This window comes from Archocentrus centrarchus, chromosome 6, assembly GCF_007364275.1.
Source record: "Archocentrus centrarchus isolate MPI-CPG fArcCen1 chromosome 6, fArcCen1, whole genome shotgun sequence".
Classification (NCBI taxonomy): Eukaryota; Metazoa; Chordata; class Actinopteri; order Cichliformes; family Cichlidae; genus Archocentrus; species Archocentrus centrarchus.
This window is the reverse complement of record NC_044351.1, coordinates 15,478,084-15,499,204: the sequence shown is the minus strand read 5'-3', so window position 1 is coordinate 15,499,204 and position 21,121 is coordinate 15,478,084. Positions and strand designations below refer to the sequence as shown.

Genomic DNA, 21,121 nt, shown 5'->3' with positions numbered 1-21,121 from the left:
CTTTCGATTTTAGAGCACTGGAGACCATTTTATCTGAGCAGCCTGTCATTTTCTGTACTTCTTTATATGTTTTCTCCTCTTCAATCAATGTTTTAAAGAACGCTTTCCTTTTGAACAATGGCTGGAACGGCCCATTTTTCTCAGGTTTTCAGTGAGAAATGCATGTACATGTGTTGGCTTCATCCTTAAATAAGGGCCACCTGATTGACACCAGATTGATTGATCTGGTTACTCACGTTGGACTGCTATTATTTTGAGTACAACTGTACCCAAGGTATCTTTGAGCTATCTAGCATCACTTACCAGAACATCATCAGTCAGGGTATGTGGTCACAGGAAGGTGGTTATAAACTAAAACTGTCAACCCAGGGTTTCCCAGTCTGACCACAAGGCATTCAGAGGGGTGGCACTGACCAATTACAAATAGTAGTATTTAAAGCAAGGAAGGACGGGACATTTTCACTGTGAGAGTAATCAGGCATCAGTGTCACAGCTCTATCATTACGACACAAGAGAACCAGATAGATTACAGCTGTTATTCCATTAGAATAATGTTTAGTTACAGTACATAAAGACAGTTTTAGTTTTTATTCCTTTCAGCTGCAGGTGGTTATTAACGGTGTGAGAGTAAAGATTACATTAAAACAAACTAAAACCAAAATTTAACCGTGGACTTAGTCTATGTGCAAATCTGATAAGTACAAATAGACGGCCTCTTTTAGGATTGCATATTGAATTGATCAGAACAAAAACAAATGGTTGTAAAACACTTCAGATCCTGCTGCTACCTGCTCACACAGGCACGAGGAATCTTCCACGAATGGTGACGCTATTTTCTGAAGAACTGATTAGTCAGTAGGCGTTGATTTCGTGCCCACTGATCACTAATCTGAGACATAACCTGCTCCAGTTATGCAGACTTAGTAACAGGTTAGATGATACTGAGCACAAAGAAACAGATGCACAAACATGAAAAATAGTTTTATTTTAAAATATTCCAATTTAGGCTCATTTACATGAATCCTTTAATGCCATTACTTTGATGTCAAACTTCAGTTGAAATCATAAACAGTAAAAATGTAGCTTTTTAGTTCATATTTGCAAGATTAAAAAAAAGAAAGAAAGAAACCTCAAACTCATGGCATCACAGACATTTAACAGCTATAATAGTAACTTCCTCCCGACCGTTGGGACGGAGCTTAAAATTTTTAATTCTGATGATAGTTCAGTACTCCCATTCTTAAATATTTGAAGGTTAGTGCACAAATATTTCCAACTACTTATACTTTATGATGTAAACAGTAACAACTCATGCAGCCTGTGTGCACGAGACAAACAAGCAGTTTTGATTCCTGAAACATGGAATCTTTATATGTCTGAAAGCTACATAACAGGCTGCTGAGTATGGATTTGATTCCAGTCAGCTTGTAAACGCCATCTCTAAGGCTTTGATTAAAGTGCCCCCATCCTTGAAGAATACAGGCATGCTGAATGAGAGAATGTTTTTAACAAAAAGTCAAATTTTAATACTTAAGTCCAACTAAAAGAGAGCTAATAAAATCAATATAATTCTCTTTTACACTTTTTTTGATTTCATCTTTTTCATTATTGACCAATTTGTTTTAAAACCACCCATCCACATCAGGCCGAGGTACCGTATATCTGTTGTGCTGCAGATACAGCATGTAGTGTCGTACCAGTTCCTGCAAACTGGAAATTTTGGTTTGCAGCCTCGTTTAAGTCTCAGGAGAAGGTGGCAGTGAGGATGGCCTCCTGCTGCTGGTGATGAAGGGTCCCGATACCGACAGCAGGGGCGGGCAGAGCAGGTCGGCTCACTAAACGGAGCTGACAAGGACAGAGGCGGCAGTCAATTCGTGTAATGTAATTCACTGAGGTTCACGTTGCAGACAGAATTATTTCAAACAACGCTCACCTTGCAGGCCAGCTGTTTCTCAAACCTGGGGGCTACAAAAGACCACGGACCCATGTTCTGAGGCTCTTCCTGGCTCCAAATAAACTCTGTGGGGAATATAATCAACATTAAAACAGGACAGCATTTAGTGCCTTTAAAGGAAAGTTCCCACTAAATATATATTTATGTAGGTTAGGGGTCACTTTGGTTGAACTTATTCTCTGTGAAACTACTTTGCTTCAGAGTGTTTGGTGAGAACAATACTAAAGAAAGCTGAAGTGAAACCTGGACTTTATCATTTTGTTTCACACATACAAGTGAGAAAAGCACATTCTGAAGTCACAGTATATTTGTGTGGATAACAGCTGGAAACAAAAAAAAAAAAAAAAGACCCTTGTCAAAGTAAATGGTAAATTATGTCACTCCCTTTTAATAAACAAAAGCCATAAATCAATAAATCATTCACTGGTTCCAGCATCACAAAATGCTGATTATCTCCATGTCCAATATTTTAGTGTTATGTACTGCAGGTCTCCCCGAGAGCTAGAAAATAAGAATTCATGGATGTTTTCACTATTTTGCAACATTTATTAAGCCAACTTATTAAATAACTGATCAAGAATAATTGATAATGAAAAAAAGGGGAGGTCAAAGATCAAAGAAAACACAAAGAATTCAATTTTTTACTCCAACAAGAGCTGCAATAGATATTTATTTATCTCACATTTGGTTTCAGTAGAGGGGTCTTCCAAAATATCTGAAAAAAATTAATGTAGAGTAATGTAGTAACATTTTTTTTTAAATACACCCATGATTCAGCAGGTCCACATTATTTTGGAGGACTTTTGGCCCATTCATATTTACAGCACTGCTTCAGTTCACTGAGGTTTGCAGAGATTTTTTATGCTCAGCTCTTTTAAAGTGCCACAGCAGCATTTCAGCCAGGTTGAGGTCTGGACTTTGACTGGACCACTGCACCTGCAGCAGCATCTTTTTTTTTTTTTTCTTTTTCCAGCCATTCTGCTGTAGATTTGCTGGTGTGCTTGAGACCATTGTCCTGTTGCATGACCTAATTTCAGCCAAGCTTAAGGTGTCAAACAGACAGCCTCACATTTGACTCTACAGCACTGTGGTTTACAGTGGAGCTCATGGTCGAGTCAATGACTGCAAGGTGCCCAGGTCCTGTAGCTGCAAAACAAGCCCAAATCATCACTCCTCCCTCACTGTGTTTGACAGTTGCTATGAGGTGTTTGTGCTGATATGCTGTCTGTTTTTTCCCCAAACATGGTGCTGTGCATTAAAGGCAAACATCTCTACTTTGGTCTCATCTGTCCAAAGGACATTGTTCCAGACGTTTTGTGGTTTGTTAGGATGCAACTTTTTAAAGCTAAACCATTCTGCCATGTTCTCTCAGTCCTTCCAAACAAGCCGTATTTGTTCAGTCTTTTTCTAACTGTCCTGTCATGAACTTTAACATTTAACATGCTAACTGAGCCCTCTAGAGTCTGAGATGGAGCTCTTGGGTTTTCTGCAGCTTCTCTGAGCATTGGGCGGTCTGACCTTGGAGTGAAGACTTCAAGGGAGTGAATTAAACAGTAGGGGTGTAGTGTGCATTGTATGGCTGCCTAAGGAGATAACTTTAACAAAGATAGCAACAAAATTTCCATAAGGTATGGGTGCTGCTTTTGCTTTTACAAAAGTAGTGCAGCCTGCCTAAGAAGTGAAATGAGGAACCTAAAAAAGTCTTCACATTTTTTGATCACACCCGAAAATCCATTTTTTGTTTAAAAAAAAAAAAAAAAAATCCTGATGATCAGGATTAAGATTAGAACCTGTAATGTATACCCAAAAAATATGTGAACATATTTTAAGACCTTAGCTGTGTTTAAAGTCTTCCTCTCCTCAGAAGCTGCATTTAGCCACAAATACATTTAAAACAAAAGCAGTGCAGCCGGCCTATAAAGCGAAAGGAGGAACCTAAAACAGTATGCAAATCACTCACTGCTTTCAAGGTTCAAAGGCTGTGGGCACAGGGTAATGCCAGAAGCCAACTCAGATAAGCAATTTAAGATTCTGATCTACTCAGAGCTCCTTTCAGCTGGACTTTGGCAGTTGAACAGTCAGAGAACACACACTGTATATTTACTGCTATTTAATTACACGATATGTTGACATGGAAATTTTCATGTGTGGAAAGCACATCCATCACGTCTTGAATGACACTCATTCGGCTACAGCGAAGGACAGAGTCAGAGAAACCTGTGAGACAGCAGCTGTGCAGTAAGTAGAAGCCTGTCAGATACCCTGATGTTCACGCATTTGGCTTTAACAAGCGCTCTAATGTTTTGAAATTGTGAATGTTGGATTTTTGCTTTCAGCTGGATGACATTTAATGTTCTATGAGTCACACTTCTGCAGGCTGCTCCGTTTTTCTATCCAACATAAAGCAGCCCTTCGAAATTTTTGGAAAACATGTTTATTTTTTAACGAGGCCAGATTTATGTGAAGATGATAGTGATGACGATGTGACGTCTTTATAGATTTCTTAGAAAAGTTATGAGGACTATAGGAAAGCATGAAGAGGCTGAATTTAGTTTCTAGGTGGCAAATTTATAAATGGAACAAATTTCCCAAATTGGATATATTAAGCCGTTTTGTCTCAGTTAAAATATTATGTTTTATTTTAATGTATCTTTTTTAATTGGCTTTTAATGGATGTTCTAAAACATTTTACCTCCTTATGTATAGCGCATTTAGAAGGGCTGTAAAATAACACACTGTGCCACCTGTGCATCAGTCACAGAGACTGAAGGATTGTTTTTTTTAAAGTAGCAAAGGGAAATTCCTTTAAAAAACAAAAACGTGTGTCCAAATGTTTTTAAAGAGGAACAGTGGAAACAAAGAGACTACAGATATTAAACATTGGTCCAAATAACAAGCTGACTGCAAAAAAAAAACCAAACAAAAACATAATGAATCAACAGTTTAAAGACAGGTGATTACCAAGATGAAAGCAGCAAACATTTCCACCGTATTCATGCAAATTAACCGTTAACTTTCTGAGTCAGACGATGACATGTTTGTAATGTTTTAATGTATTTTTGTACTGCTCTGAAAGGAAAAATACCACCCATATCATAACAACAACTAAAACTAACACTGAAACTAATAAAAACTAAACTAAAACTAAATATTTTTTAAACCACACAAACAAAAGTGAAAAAAAAAAAAGCAAAGACACTCTGGAAACCAAACAAAACTAATATGGACTTCAGCAATGACTCTGCACCTCCATCTGTAAAGTCTCAGTGAGACTATAGATGGGGCACTAATGAGGGAGGGTGGGGGTGGGGGGGGGGCGCAGAGGCGGTCACCCTACCTTTGGCTTTGGGGTATTTTTTGAACTCCTGCTGCAGGGCCTCCAGAGGGAACGGACACAGCTCCTCCACACGGATGAGCGCTATGTTCTGGTTAGCTGCTGATGTCTCCCTGTGTTTCAGCAGGGCATAGTAGTGCTTCCCAGAGCACAGCACCACCTTCTGGACACTGTGTGGAATGAGAAAACATTGGCTTGGGCTTACTTTAAGGTTGTTTAAAATACAAGAATACAAGATACAAAAACATCTGAACTCCTGCAATTTAATTTAAACACACTGATAACAATCACACGCCTTTAGTACAGATTTAATAAAATGCCCACAGGTTATCTCTACCTTTCTGCTGAGACAGAAGTATCACCCAACACTGGCCTGAAAGATGTTCCTGGTGCCATCTCTGTCAGACTTGACATGGCCCCCTGGGAAAACAGGATATGCCCTTCAAGCATTGGGAATATCTCTGGCCTGAAGACCAATTGCCAACCGGCAGCCTCCGGTCACTAGGGAAAAATGTGTATTCCCCCAACAGTTGGCAAATGGTTGCTGGATGTTGCAAAGACGGTCGTGTGCCAAAAACCTCCCTGTGATTGCTTTAGTAACTGCAGATTGCTGTGGTAGTTTTCATGGAAGATGCTGATGTTGCTGCAAACACTTGCCAACTGCTCGCTGCTGTAGTGAAATTTGAAAAAGTGCGACACAAACCAGAAACAGTAAAAGCTGCACGTGTTGTTTGTAGTGATACTTTACAACTTTTACTTTGAAGGCAAACATTCTCCATTTCCAGTTTGCGGCGCACTTTTTCAAGTTTCACTGCCGCTCGATGAGTAGTTGGCAAGTGTTTCCAGTAAAGTTGGTGTTTTCCGTGCAAAGCGATCATTTTTTTGCTGCAGCACAGTATGCCTCTTTGCAACCAATTTCACGTAGTCAGCGGCCACAAGGAACCACAAGCCAACAAGTCAGGGAATACACATTTTTGTCCCAAGCAACTGGTGGCATTCCCCAGCAGGTCTCTAGGCCTAGTTGTGTGAGGCCTAAAGTACTCACAGAAAATCTCAGCAGCGTCTTCGGTCCAACAACAATGAGAGGTTTGCGAAAGTTGCGAATCATCTGTCTCCTAAGCAGGTGGAAGTACTGAGCAGGAGTGGTGGGATTGACCACAAACATGTTCACATTGTCGCCGTCCACACCCTCCTCCTTACTGTCACACATCTGAGAGACGAAAGAGGACAAGTTAGCAAACATTTACAGTTCGGGTCATGTGTAACACACATCAGCAGCTCAGTTAAAACTGTAAATCTGCGACATAAATATTAATTCTTTTTTTTTTTTTTTTTTTTTTTTGCATTTTTGGCCACAGCGGCTTTTTACTGGCACTGGAGAGAGACGGGAAATGGGGGAAAGACACAGGGGAAGAGACGCAGGCAAATTGACGACGGGCCGGGACTCGAACCCGCGCCGCCTGCACCGCAACGCGGCATATGTATATGGTCGCCGGCTTCACCGCTAAGCCACCCAGGTGCCAATTCATTTTTTTAACTCACCTGCCAAAGATGACACAAAGTGAGTCTTAAGTATGTGCAATCTCAATTTAGCGTTCAATAAATTGTGTCTATTATCGAGGAAATGATTTTGGAAGCAGCCTCAATCCGATGCAATTTGTCTGCTGATTGCCTGCAGCCAATTAAGAGACATTATCTCTGATGATGAGCCATTGATCAAACCTGTACACAATGTGCTCCTGGCTACACTGCTTTCCTCTGCTCTAAAGAAACCATCTGAATCATCGCACAACAAGCATTTAATCTAAATAACAAGCAGCACTCAGAGCGCAAACCAAGGCAGCTCCCTCTCTGGGCAGTATTTACTTTTAAGGGAGCAGTGTTTTATTTAGTATATATTCATTTTGTTTTCTTTGTTCTTTTTAAATGTACTTTAAAAAGTTTGTAGAGCAGTAAAAATCAGAAAAGTGCAGCATGACAGATGTTTACTTTGCTTACACAAACATTATGTAGGAGTAGGTAATGGATAAGAGGCACCGACTTGTAAATGACTGGACACGAATAACTTATTATACAATATTATACTGCAGCATATTTCTATATAACTAGGCATCTCATTCGCTCTCTCTTTAAAGTTATAACACATTCTGGGGTCAACTTGAAAGAAAGGCAGATGTGAAATGTAAAAGTGAGGTCAGAGGTCAAATGTGACATGATATTTGGATGCAAATTATAATGTGATATTTAGAATCCTCATATGCCTTTATGTTGTCAATATAAGCAATGACAGTAAGAAACAGTTTTAAATAGTTCTATGTAGCATTATTATCCCTTTAACCTTCAGCTTGATTCTGACTTTGAAATACCACCAACAGTTGCTTGAGGAAAAAATTTCACAACTGCACTTGTTGCACAGGGCAGCATCCTATCACGGTACCACGCTGGAATTCAGTGAGCTCCTGAGAGTGACCCATTCTTTCACAAAGGTTTGCAGAAGCAGTCTGCATGCCTGGGTGCTTGGTTTATACACGTGACTGGAACACTTAAATTCAATAACTTGGATGGGTGAGGGGATAGAGAAAATTCTTTGCTTGATATTGTATATAGTGTTACAGTTCAAATCTACAAAGAAAGGAATGAAAGGATAACCTCTTTCCTAGCAGAGGTAAAACATTAAACCTCCATGGAAACTACTGAAGTGTTAAATGTGCTGTCAAGCATCAACTGATGAATTGTGATCATTTCAGAACCACAACAGAAAACGGGAATGCTTTTGTCCCACGTCTGTGACTTTAGGAGAGCTTAAGATGTTTTTATGACTGCAAAACAAGTTGTAGGTTCATCCATCTGTCTGTCCTTTGTTTATCTCAAAACAATGTTCATTTGATTCATTTCAAATTTGGAGGATGTGATGCTGGGGAGCCCAGTAAGTACAGTGCTAAATTTGATGTCCAGGGCGACTGGTTCTCACATTTTGGCCAAAACACATTTTCTGTTTCCTGCATTTCCCCTTCGGTGAGTTCTGCCGACATGCGCAGGCACGTTTGTTGATCTTTGCTTTCGTTGAGCATAGTCCTTGGGGTTATAGATCTTGTACAGCACTTTGGTCAATGTCGTTGTTTTAAATGTGCTTTATAAATAAACTTGACTTGACTTTGTGAGAACTAATGCATTCCCAACCTTCTGTCCCAAATTTCAACCGTCACAACTAAGTGCCAAAAACCTTACCCTAACCTAAAAGTGATTCTGTCCCTAAAACCCACTCTTAAACCCTCAAACAGGAAAATGAGAGCTGCTTTTATGCAAATGAAGTGACAACAGCTGCACTGGAGAAGCAGCAACAAGACAACCCTCAAAAAAGGAAATGGTTTTTATAGGTGATGGCCACAAACCGTTGCTCTCTTTCTCCCTCCTGTCTGATGACTGCAGATGAAATGGATTCACAATGTTCCCTTCATTTTATTTGAACAGTGCGTATTGAATGCACTGAATTGCACGCGTGCATGCCTGGTTATTAGGAGTATATTTCCCGATAGGAATTATCAGGAAAACGTTGTTCCATATATAAAGGAATGAAAAAGCAGTTGGAATACTCTACTTAAGATGCCAACAGGAGAGGACTAGTTCAGCCTGAAAACTGGGCTTCACCTGGCCTTTCACTTGCTGCCACCACAGGTATACTGTATGGCCAGGTATGTCCATCAAATCTGAGCACAACTAGCTTTATGGCCTTCATGGCATTCTGTGATATTAAGCAGCAGGTTAAACAAACACGCCTATTGAAGTTTCCCAGTTGTGACAGTGGAATTTGTCAACTCCTGCAATTGATACTGATATGAACACATTACGCTAACTGCACCATGACAGTCCTGTCTCACTGACCTGGAGGAAGCGCTCCATGCGGCAAGAGGAGTGTTCAGGACCGGCTCCATCGTATCCATGAGGCAGCAGGATCACCATCCCACACTGCAGCAGCCACTTGGCTTCGCCTGTTGAGGTGAAATTACAGTTTCACCTCTGATGAATGAATCAATTAAATCTTTTGACTGTGTTTATTAGCAAATGCGGCAGAGGGGTGAGAGGTTCACCTCCAGAGATGAAGGTGTCAAAGATGATCTGCGCTCCGTTGAAGAAATCTCCAAACTGAGCCTCCCAGATGGGCAGAAGCTTCGGCTGTGCGATGCTCATGCCGTATTCAAATCCGAGCACAGCCTCCTCAGACAATGGGCTGTTACACACCTAAACACACACGAAGATATCATGATTAAAAAAAAAAAAGAAAATTTAATCTTTTATCTGCTTTGTGAGGGCGTTACCTCCAGGAAACCTGTCTGGTCAGGGCTGATGTGATTCAGAGGGACGTACATGTCGTTAGTGTCTTGGCACACAACCATGGCATGCCGCTGACTGAATGTACCTCTTCCAACGTCCTGTCCACTGATACGGATATTAAAGCCTGCAGTGATAATAACTTGAAGTTTATAGGAAACCCCAGGAATTCCCAAACTGGATTTTAGGTTGACTGGAATGGACCAGTGTCAGACCATGACAACAGACCTTGGCAGAGGAGAGAGCCAAAAGCAAGGGCTTCTGCTGTCGACCAGTCCAGTTTGGTTCCCTCTTCCAATTTTTGTACCCGTGCCTGAGTTTACAAAAGGAAAACAAAACAACAACAAAAACATAATTTAGCTTCTATGACATTTGTACAAGACCACTCAATATAAAATATAGCAACGATCCCGGTACCTGTACGTGGGTCTTTCCGAGGTGGCTGTGAAGCTGGATTTGCTCAGGGATGTCCACAGATTTCATTCCCACAAACTGCAGCAGAGGAACGGGGACACCCGTGTCCCAGGTGGTGACTCGCACCTGGGGTTCAACAAGATCCCCCCAGCGGCCCTGCAGGTTGGTGGGTGGGGGGCTGTACAGGGTCATGTTGGACAGCTTGTCATTGAGCATGCTGTAGTATTTAGTTTTGATCTCGCCACACTCAGCTTCTGTCATCAGACCCTCTGATATCAGCTGGTCTGAGTAAGAGTCTGGGATGCTCTTTCGGGATCTGCAGGGAGCAAACAGCGGGACAGGATCTCCTTATTGATGTGCAGACTTTAATTCAGGGGTTCATCAAAAGTACTGCATTAACTGTTTAGAAATTACAGCCACCCTCAGAGGCTCAAAAGCAATTGGAAAGTTGACTGAAACAGTTTTATATCCAGGTGAGAGCTGGTCCCTCATTATGTCATAAGAAATTAAGCAAATAAAGGATCTGAAATTGATTCAAACTGTTGAACTCGCACTTGTTATCCAGAACTCTCAATGTGACGTTCAAAGTGGTTCAAAGAGACGTTGATGTAAGTGAAGGAGGCCATTATTAGGCTGAAAAACCAAAATTAAACTATCAGAGAAATAGCAAACACTTTAGGAGTGACCAAATCAAAAATCTGGTATATTCTTAAAAAGAATGACTGAAAGGGGCAGCTCAGCAACACCAAAAGCTCTGGAAGACCACAGAAGACAACTGAAGTGGGTGATCACAGAATTCTTTCCTCGGTGACGAAAAAGGCCTTAATTAGCAGCAGGATGAACTGTGAAATGTACACTCTCCTCAGATTCAGCCAAATGCTGCAAAACAGATGGGACATTCTTCAATGGTCAAGTCAGTCACCTTATCTCAGCCTAACAGAGCATGCTTTTCAGTTATCCATACATCCATCTTCCTCCACTTATCCAATACAAGGTTGTGGGGGAGCTGGAGCTTGTCCCAGCTGCCATAGAGCAAAGGGCAGCAAACACTCTGGACAGGTCACCCATCTGTCGCAGGGCTAACACAGAGAGACAGACAACCATTCACTCATATTCAATTTATAATCACCAATTACCCTAACCCCACTAACTGCATGTCTTTGGACAGTGGGAGGAAGCTGGAGTACCTGGAGAGAACCCGTGCAGACATGGAGAGAACATGGAAACTCCACACAGGAAGGCCCTGGCCAGATGGTGGATTAGAACCCAGGACCTTCTTGCTGTGAGACAACAGCGCTAACCACCATGCTGCATGGTGCATCACATCATCCTACAACAGCAGTCATCTGTCAGAGTGTAGGTATGAAGGTTTTCAGCACAGGCTCCTGGAGGACTTCTCATTATGCAGCAAGCACCTCTTGCCACTCCTCATGTGTTCAAACACGTCATTTACCTTTGTCTAACCTCTCTTGCAGTTTGTGTTTTGTCTTCTTTGTTACTCATTGTCTGTCTATGTTATTTTCTGACACACACCCCCGCCCCCGATGGCTGCCCCTCCATGAGCCTGGTTATGCTCGAGGTCTCTTCCTGTTTAAAGAGTTCTTTCTCGCCACTGTTGCTTGCTAATAGGGGCTTGTCTGAAAAACCCACACTAGGTATATGTAGAAGTGCACATACAAGAATAGTTCAAATCAAACTGCTAAGTAAAAGAAGTGCATTTAACTGACCGGATGATCTTGTACATGGCCGGGTTGGTGAAGAAAGGCTCGTCCAGCTCATTGTGGCCCCACTGACGGTAACAGATCAGGTCCAGGATGACATCTTTCCTGAACTTCCGCTGGTAGTCGACAGCCAGCCGAGTAGCTCGCAGCACGTCCTCCGCATCATCTCCATTTACATGGATCACAGCACAGTTCACCATCTTACCTGTCAAACAAGTTTTGCCCATTTCAACGTGATTAGCGTTCCACTTTACAAAGTAAAACTACACTGGCAAAGGAATAATGTGAAAGATCTATGTGCATGCAATTTTAAGTATCCATATGGTAGTCCCGATTCAAACCCTTCATGGTCATAAAATTGAAACTGTTTTAAATACTAGGATGCAGGCTGCATGCTCAACACATTTTTAACTTACAATTCATCATTAGTGTTTCTTCTCTTACTCACTATTTATCTTACATAAAAAAGTAAGTAAAGAGGCTTTACTGGAAAGACTGCCTGGCTAAAGACTGCCTGCTCTTTGATTACATTTAAACACAGCAGATAAAATGTCAGGTCACAGGACTTTTTGACATTAGCAGCACCTCTAATTCACACTGAACTTGGAAAAATTGGGTTTAAATACTTTGGAATGAGTTAAAAAATATATTTATGAAAGCTCCATTACACGTGTTTCAATTTATGAACATACTGTGCCTCTGTATTAAGTGTCTGCCTATCAGACTGCCTATTCTTAAATCATATGTTTTTTGTACACAGGTCTAGCTTGAAAAAGAGACCTTTTAAATAAAGGTTTTAATAATAATGTGTTTCCTCTTTACAAGGGTGCCAACAAAGTGAATACTGATGCGAAGCTTTCACTGACCGACATCACTGCAGTACAAAGAGGACCTTCCTCTCTCCGATGGAGTGGTGTAGCCCACTTGGTTGTTCACGATGATGTGGATACTCCCACCAACTCTGTAGTGAGGAAGGTTTGAAAGAGTCAGAGTTTCAGGAACGATCCCTTGACCAGTGAAAGAGCCATCGCCGTGGATCTGCGGAGAAGAAAAGAAAAAAAAAAAAAGGTTCAAATAACGACATCTTTATCAACTCATTGCTGCAAATAAACAACATCTGATACATTCTGCTGTCTTACACTGACCTGTTGCTAATTAACCTAAATAGTTTTCCAGCCTTTCTTGCCCCGTCCCAACTTTACAGAGATGTGTTGCTGCAGTCAAATTCAAAATGAGCTAATATTTTTTGTGAAGTAGTAAAATGCCTCAGTTTAAACATCAGACATGTTTTCTGTTATATTATGCTAGAAATGTGGCTTCAGGAGATTTGAGATCATGAGGTTTACAGATAGATAAATACATAGACATTTATTGATACACTATTTTGTCAAACGTATTTGCCTTCACACGCGTATGAACTTCAATGACGTCCCATTTTTAAATCCAGAGGGTTTAATATGATGTTGGCCCACCCTTTGTAGCTATAACAGCTTCAACTCTTCTGGGAAGGGTTTCCACAAAGTTTAGGAATGTGTTTATGGGAATTTTTTACCATTCTTCCAGAAGTGGATTTGTGAGGTCAGACAGTGATTCAGATTCAGAAAACTTTATTCATCCCCGAAGGGCAATTGAGGGCACACAGAGCAGCAAAATCATAATAAATATAAAATCTAATTAAGAGTAAGATATAAATAACCAATACTATAATAAATATGTCACATCTGTAAATCACAACCAAGTAGTAATCAGTGCAAGTTAACGGTCCAATAAGATATAAGATATCAATGACTGAGTGTTAGAGATATACATAGTGCAAAGTGATAATGAACTGAGCATTGGAAATATACAAGGTGGGTGCAAACTGCAATGAGAGTTAATACAATATGAATGTATATATGTGTAAGTGTGTGTGTGTGTGTGTGTAGTGTGAAAGAGTAGAGTCCACAACAGTCCGTCTGACGTTGGACAAGAAGGCCTGGCTCACAGTCTAATTCATCCCAAACGTGTTCTATCAGGTGGAGATCAGAACTCTGTGCAGGGCAGTCAAGTTCTTCAAACCCAAACTCATCCATGTCTTTATGGACCTGCTTTGTGCACTGGTGTACAGCCATGCTGGAACAGGAAGGGGCCATTCCCAAACTGTTCCCACAAAGTTGGGAGCATGAAATTGTCCAAAATGTCTTGGTATGCTGAAGCATTAAAAGTTTCACCGGAACTAAGGGGCTGAGCCCAACTCCGGAAAAACAACCCCACACCATAATCCCCCCCCTCCACCAAACTTTACACTTGGCACAAAGCAGTCAGACAAGTACTGTTCCCCTGGCAACTACCAAACCCAGACTCATCCATCAGGTTTCCAGATGTAGGAATACAAGCAGCTGTATGTGCTAGACTTAGTTTACTAAATTCCACGCTAACAGACTAATCACTTATTCTACCAAGGTTTAAAATATACTCTCATACATGTGGGTTTGTGTTACCTGCAGACAGACGACTTGGTCCCCTGGCTGGGCGCTGTCTCCAGTTGAGTAGTCCCCCTCTTTCCGGAGCTGCTGCCTGGCTCTGGTTTTGCCCTGAGCCACGGGGTTGATGGCCTCAAGGTGAGAGGGGTTCGGCAACATGGTGACATGAAGAGGGCGTTCGGCTCCAAAATCCAAATCCACCGACGAGGTGAGGTGGGAGAGGACATCACCGATGGCCGGCGAGGTGTCGGGGAACTCGCTGAGGCCGCGCATCTTACGGAACATAAGCTGGAGAGAAAAATGAGGGAAGCACAGCTTTATCTGAAACCATCTCACAAAAGGTGTTCAGCAATGCTGCAGATTATAGTCATGTAAAAAAATACAAACAAAAAAACTCATTTTGAAGATCACGAATGAACTAAAGTATACCGGTCACATTAAATATATTAACCTCTGGCGGGAACTTGAGCAGGCCTGTTAGGAGATTCAGACGGCCTCTGTGAGGCATGCCAATCACAATGTCAGTGACCCCGCTGTGGGCAGACTGGTGGAAAAGCTCATAGAAAAAACCCATCATGCTCTCTGCTCCCTCTCCTCCATAACGCTTCACAGTAGCAAACTTGGTGGCCAGAAAGTGGTCGAATTCCTGCATGTTGTAAGAGGAATATTAAGAACTGCATGTCATTGAAACCACATGTTACAGTCCTGTTTCATAACTTTTTTTCTTAAACCTGCCTGAGACTCCAGCATGATCTTGGCTAGCCGCCTTCTCTCCTCTGGAGAGAAATTCTCTCTCTTCAGCTCCTCAAAGCGGTCAGCGAACCACTCCCTCTCATCCAGACTGCTCAGCTGGCTGGTCTCCACTGACAGGTGGCCACAGTAGGCTTCTTCCAGGTAGGCCTGAACCTCTTCCACGGAAGCCTGTGCCTTCCCAAAGTGCCGCAAACCTGCAGAAACACATGTAGTGAGTAAAGCAAGCAACACATATATGTGAGATTTGAGCATAAATTAAGTGTATGAGTACCTTTACATCTGACACCTAAAGCACATTTTAACAATAAACCCTAAAAACGCTTAAATTTCTTAAGCTTTTTTAGCACTTTAACGTGTGATTATTTCACTCTGACTTGATACTTTTACTTTGAGAATCTAAATTCTCAAATGCTGCATAAAATGCAAATACAACCGAATGCAGCTGTTTCCAGATTGAATCCATAAATATACTGTTCAGAAGATAATAGTCACTAAAAAATACATCCACAGAAGGTTAGGTACACAATGCCTGTGCTGGGTTGGATCCCCCTTTTGCCTTCAGAACTGCCTTAAGTCTTCATATCATAGATTCAACAAACTGTTGGAAACATCCTCCAGACTTTTTGGTCCATATTGACATGATAGCGTCACACAGTTGCTGCAGCTTTGTCGGCAGAACATCCACGATGTGACTTTCTTGTTCCACCGCATCTTAAAGTTGCTCTATTGAATTGAAATCTGGTGACTGTAGAGGCCATATGAGTACAGTGAACTCGCTGTCCTCTTCAAGAATCACCTCCATAAATATGGATTCAATCTGCCATAAAATATTGCTACTGATAATGGGAGTAAAAACTGATATTCAGGACTGATACACATCATAGCGTTTTAATAAGAATCTACAAATTGATTTTTTTGAATGTTGGAGTGCAGTGTGTCACAAGATCACAGGAGGGACACATTGCGCTCATGATTACAGATGTGGCTTACAGATGTCTTTGCAGCCTGATGCTGCTATATTTACTATCAGATTTAACAACAGGACATTTCAAATCATTCAGCACTCTTCATGAAGACCAGGTTACACGTGGGTTGTAAAGTACCAACAAATGGTCCATGTTTAGACTCTTAGATTCCTTGGCCACTGGAAAAAAAACTGTCCCATAGCACCTCGTTGTCCACCAGTCCAAAGCTTGATGTTACATCCAGTTCAGCTCTAGACCTTTCAGCCTGTGGCTCTGATGATATACAGTTATCCTGGATGAAGATGATAGGCCTTCAAGTAAGCAGTAGAAAGTAGATCAGGATGTTGAACGTGTAAGTAAATGTGGAAAATGTGTTTACTGTAACAGCTTCATTTCTTTATAGAAGTATTTCATTTCAGTTCATGATTATATACACTCACTCACCACTTCATCAGGTACACCTGTTCAGCTGCTCGTTAACGCAAATATCTAATCAGCCAATCACATGGCACCAACTCAACTCATTTAGGCATGTAGAAGTGGTAAAGACGTCCTGCTGAAGTTCAAAATGGGAAAGAAAGGTGATTCTTGAAGAGGACAGCGAGTTCACTGTACTCATATGGCCTCTACAGTCACCAGATTTCAATTCAATAGAGCAACTTTAAGATGCGGTGGAACAAGAAAGTCACATCGTGGATGTTCTGCCGACAAAGCTGCAGCAACTGTGTGACGCTATCATGTCAATATGGACCAAAAAGTCTGGAGGATGTTTCCAACAGTTTGTTGAATCTATGATATGAAGACTTAAGGCAGTTCTGAAGGCAAAAGGGGGATCCAACCCAGCACAGGCATTGTGTACCTAACCTTCTGTGGATGTATTTTTTAGTGACTATTATCTTCTGAACAGTTACTTTAATCTTCACGGACCCAGAAACTGGTGGAGCTCATACAGATAATATCTTCTTAAATGCACAATTTTTTGGAAGTTGTCAGTGGATGCATTCTAGAACTACAAGTTCATCCAATACCTTCAACACATCCTTTTTCCTTCTCATCCACAGAAGGTTTTCAGAGGTAAGGACTGCTCAGCAAGTGAAATTTTATAGACTGGAAATTTAATGTACATATAATAATCCAGCTCATTTTAGAGTTTTTAAATAAGATATTAGAGCTATACATAATCTTTAAGTGAATATGTTTTTGTGAAACATCTGGAAGGATGAATTAAAGTGTACTTATTTTATGTTATTTCTTAAGTTGTGTTTCATATTTTGCCCACGGTTTAGAGTCGTGATCTTTGTAGTCCTCAGTTTCGTTTGTTCATAGTTCTGGCCATTTTGAGTTTTGCATGCTAGATTATTTTCCTTCATGATTTTATTCTCTGTCCTGGTCCTGCTTCTGCTCTAGTTTGGCTAATTCCTTGAGTTTGTTTTCCTGCCTCTCTCTTTGTCTTCCCCAGCACAACGTTCCCTCCCTCCAGTGTCTTGTGTCTCAGGTTTTGTTCATTCATGTGTCAGTGTTCCCTTGCTCCCTGTGTTAAGTCTGCATTTGTTTCCATGGTCATTTACTTCCTGTTTTGCTTTGCCAGCCCCTCGTAACAAAGAACAGGGGGGACCCTGCCCTTTGTTATGTCCTCCCTCACGCTGTGTGCGTCCTAGTCTCATGTTGTCTCCCAGTTTAAGCCAAGACTAGGCTATGTTTTGAATTTTCTCACGCTGTGAGTTGTGTCAATAAAACCCGCGCTAAATTTATTTTGTTTGCAAGTCCTGCATTTGGGTCCTACTTTACCTTCATACAGCTGAGCCATAACAGTTATGACACAGTTTACAATGATGCACTATGCTGGACTGGTTATATCTAGGGTAGCAGACATCAAATTAAATTTAAACTGATGACAATGATAGCTGATGACTGACTGAACTCTACATGTTATACTGGAAATCAGCCATGTAGCTAAAAAAATATCTGTTCATATACTGTTGAATTGAGTTGGCTAAATCCACAAAGAGCAGCGAATATCGGAATAGCAGCACAGGTTCATTGATTACAGCCCGCGCACAACAAAAAAATCTGCTGGAGCTCCCAAAACAAATTATTATGTGACTTACTTCTAAGTACTTCTGTTCCCCATTCTGGTCACAGGCTTCCCCCACCTGCCAAATTCCACTTTAACCACAGTATCAGTAATGAGGTTGTTTTCGTATTGGCTTGACTGTGACCAAACGAAAAATGACCAAAGGAGATGGCCGAAGACTTTTTCCTTTCACATTTCAGCCAAAATGGCCACAAAATCAAGGTTTGTGCACCTTTCGCAGGCCCTTTCTTAGCCTGTGGCTTAAAATCAAAGAATTATTCAGTTACTTACTTTATTTATTTTAAAATCCCAAGCAATCAGCAGACAAATTGTATCGGATTGAGGCTGCTTCCAAAATCATTTCCTCGATAATAGACAATTTATTGAACACTAAATTGAGATTGCACATACTTAAGACTTACTTTGTGTCATCTTTGGCAGGTGAGTTAAAAAAATGAATTGGCACCCGGGTGGCTTAGTGGTGAAGCCGGCGACCACATATATATATGCCGCGTTGCGGTGCGGGCGGCGCGGGTTCGCATCCCGGCCTGTCGCCAATTTACCCGCGTGTCTTCCCCTGTATCTTTCCCCCATTTCCTGTCTCTCTCCACTGCTAGCAAAAAGCCGCTGTGGCCAAAAACGCAAAAAAAAAATAAAAATCCTAAGCTAAAATAATGCAATGTAATTTCTTTCCCCACCACTCCCAGCCAAAGCCTCTCTCTAAGTCCCGAGCATTTCTAAACACTTTTGTTTGACTGCTGATGATGCACTCACAGTCAAACACTGTTATAACAACTTCCTGGGGCCCAAAGTTATAACCAACACAAAGCAGTACAATTACATGTACGTTGACTGATACTTCAAGATATATCTAAACTTTTGCTATAAGCAGACTTATTTCAGTGTTTGACTGTATAGTTTTAACAGGAAGATGATCTCTGTCTCACTCTCCACCCTGCCAGTTATGCCTAGCCATGGTTGTTGTTGAGTTGTGAAATCTTAACAAGGTATCTCTGCTGAGTTATGATGTTCTTAAGAATACAAAATAATTCATTAGACAGCTGTACTTCTTTCAGTACTTTATTTCAAAACATCTTTGCTTTCAAGGAATTTTCTTCAGTTTACCTTTTGATATCTCCAATATGCACAGCACAGTTTTGCACATAAGTTTGGTGATTCTCTGGTTATGCTTTTGGCATTGGTTTGCCTTGGAAATTTTGGACTCATGAAAATAGGCTTCAGAAGAGACACGAGTCCACTGAGGAAAAAAAAAATGGACGCTCCTTTCTTCTTCTTCATTCAGCTGCTCCCTTTAGGGGGTCACGGCTTTGGATCAACTGCCTCCAGCTTACCCCATTCTTACCATCCTCCTCTGGCACACCTACATGTCCTCCTTCACTGCTTCAGCGGGTTACGTTGTAACCGCAAACTCCTAGGGTTTCCTGAAATCTACCTCCCTGGAAATGTAACTATACATTGAATCAATGCAGCCCTCAATTATTGTAATTGGCCTGTTGGTCACTGGAATATGACCTGGAATATGCACAAGCATAAATGGCATCAACAATCGGCCACTTACGTAGGGTGCGTTGTAGGCTCTACAAAGATTCCCTGGAAAATCTTAATCAGGCCTGACACTCATCTCCAGCCTGCGCTTCCTTTTTCACCTCTTGTGCACTGTCTGTTGGTTTGGATGGTTAACCCCAGATATTTAAACTCATCAAAAAAAAAAAAAAAAAGGGCTGCTTATTTATATATGAGAGGTTGCCACAGCAGGTAGCTCTTTATGTTTGATTTGGCAGATTTTTAATGCTTGATGCTCTTTCCGACACATCCCCAAAGGGATTTATGGCTCTTCCTGGAATCAAACCAGGGATCTTTCGGTTGTTAAGCAAAACCACCCACTACTGGGCAACTAAAAACCATTAGCCTAAAAAGCAGCCCAGGTCCCACCATAAGAGCAGCATCTTTGGCAGTAGTTTATTTTTTTCTTTAGGTGGTTTGTGGCCCTTACAGATGTTATCCTTCTCACTATCAATCAGGCCATTTGATGTGTACTAAAACAGCAAATTTTAATTTAATTCATTGCTTTTTGTGCAGTTATAATAATGCTTGGTTGGCTCTCATTGCTTCATTTTGGAGCTGAAGAGTTAAATACAGGTGTATTTATTTAAGAAAAAAAAAAAAAAACACACAACATGATTTCAAAGGAGAATAAGTGTCAGTATCCCACATTCTGGTGCGCGCTTTGTGTGGGTTTCCTTTACCTGAAGTGTTGAGTTGTCCACTTATGGTGCCAGTCAGCATGCTAATCTCCGGGACGCTGTCAACAACAGGCTTTTGAGGTAGTAATGGATTAATTTTAGCAGCCTTGTGCCCGTGGGCTCTGTATGCTTCCACCAGACGAGCAAGAGCATGATCTGAGTACAAGAGAAGAGGACAGCGTGTAACAACCTGTTGCCATTGATTGAATGAGTAACCACTGAGTGAACACCTGTTAAAGTTCTCGAATCAACAATGAGCCACTTAAACGGGAAATAATTTAGACACATATGTAATTATGGAATAAAATAAGAGTTGATGCAACTTTCTTTGTCAAGCCGACGTTTGTCGACGTTAACTCTTATGCGTGGCTCTGCAGTTTAACTCCATACTGACCTTGATTCAGCTCGCTGTGCCGCTTCTGGTCCCGGTCGGTCCTCTTCGGTCGGTACCCGTAAACGCCTCTCTCGGTGTGGTAACTGCAGCCCACAACTTTCCGAGCGACGCTCTGTGGCAGTCTGCTCAGCGAGCTTCTCAGCAAAACCAAGGCTGACATGTTAATACAGCTTTAATCTCACATGAGACGACACACACTCGACTACAGACACACAACGGCCGCCATACTGCCTGGAGGACGACGTAATGGGAGGTGACGCCGCATCGGAAGGTGATTGGCTGAAGCGTCGCTGTATGTAACTTTTACCTAAACACAAGGTTTGTATTTATAAACGCGAGAGGGCGCCAGTTGAACTCAGTGGATAACCAGTCAGCCATGCCCTTCAGCTGAAATACAGTGGTGTGGGTTCGAGTCCGACCTGCGGCCCTTTGCTGCGCGTGCTCTCTCTCACTCTGC

General features: G+C 41.5%; 1 protein-coding gene across 1 annotated transcript; it reads right to left on the bottom strand.

The window, feature by feature from the left end:
• Nucleotides 1–966: 966 nt before the first annotated feature.
• Nucleotides 967–20,824, bottom strand: dhtkd1 (dehydrogenase E1 and transketolase domain containing 1). Its single transcript, XM_030731890.1, has 17 exons — nt 20,665–20,824; nt 20,274–20,426; nt 14,950–15,161; nt 14,666–14,860; nt 14,233–14,502; nt 12,619–12,790; nt 11,759–11,957; nt 10,035–10,347; nt 9,846–9,930; nt 9,605–9,744; nt 9,377–9,527; nt 9,171–9,277; nt 6,334–6,498; nt 5,626–5,708; nt 5,292–5,458; nt 1,934–2,019; nt 967–1,845 (listed from the first exon to the last, which is right to left on the bottom strand). The coding sequence occupies exons 1-17, from the start codon at nt 20,822–20,824 to the stop codon at nt 1,744–1,746; spliced, it is 2,760 nt and encodes a 919-aa protein (XP_030587750.1). The 3' UTR covers nt 967–1,743.
• Nucleotides 20,825–21,121: the final 297 nt, after the last annotated feature.

Coding starts and splice junctions, on each gene's coding strand:
- dhtkd1 (XM_030731890.1), bottom strand. CDS start 20,824: ATGTCAGCCTTGGTTTTGCTGAGAAGCTCGCTGAGCAGACTGCCACAG. Junction 14,861..14,949: donor AGATCATGCTGGAGTCTCAG/GCAGGTTTAAGA, acceptor TACAACATGCAG/GAATTCGACCACTTTCTGGC. Junction 9,745..9,845: donor TGGCTCTCTCCTCTGCCAAG/GTCTGTTGTCAT, acceptor TTATCACTGCAG/GCTTTAATATCCGTATCAGT.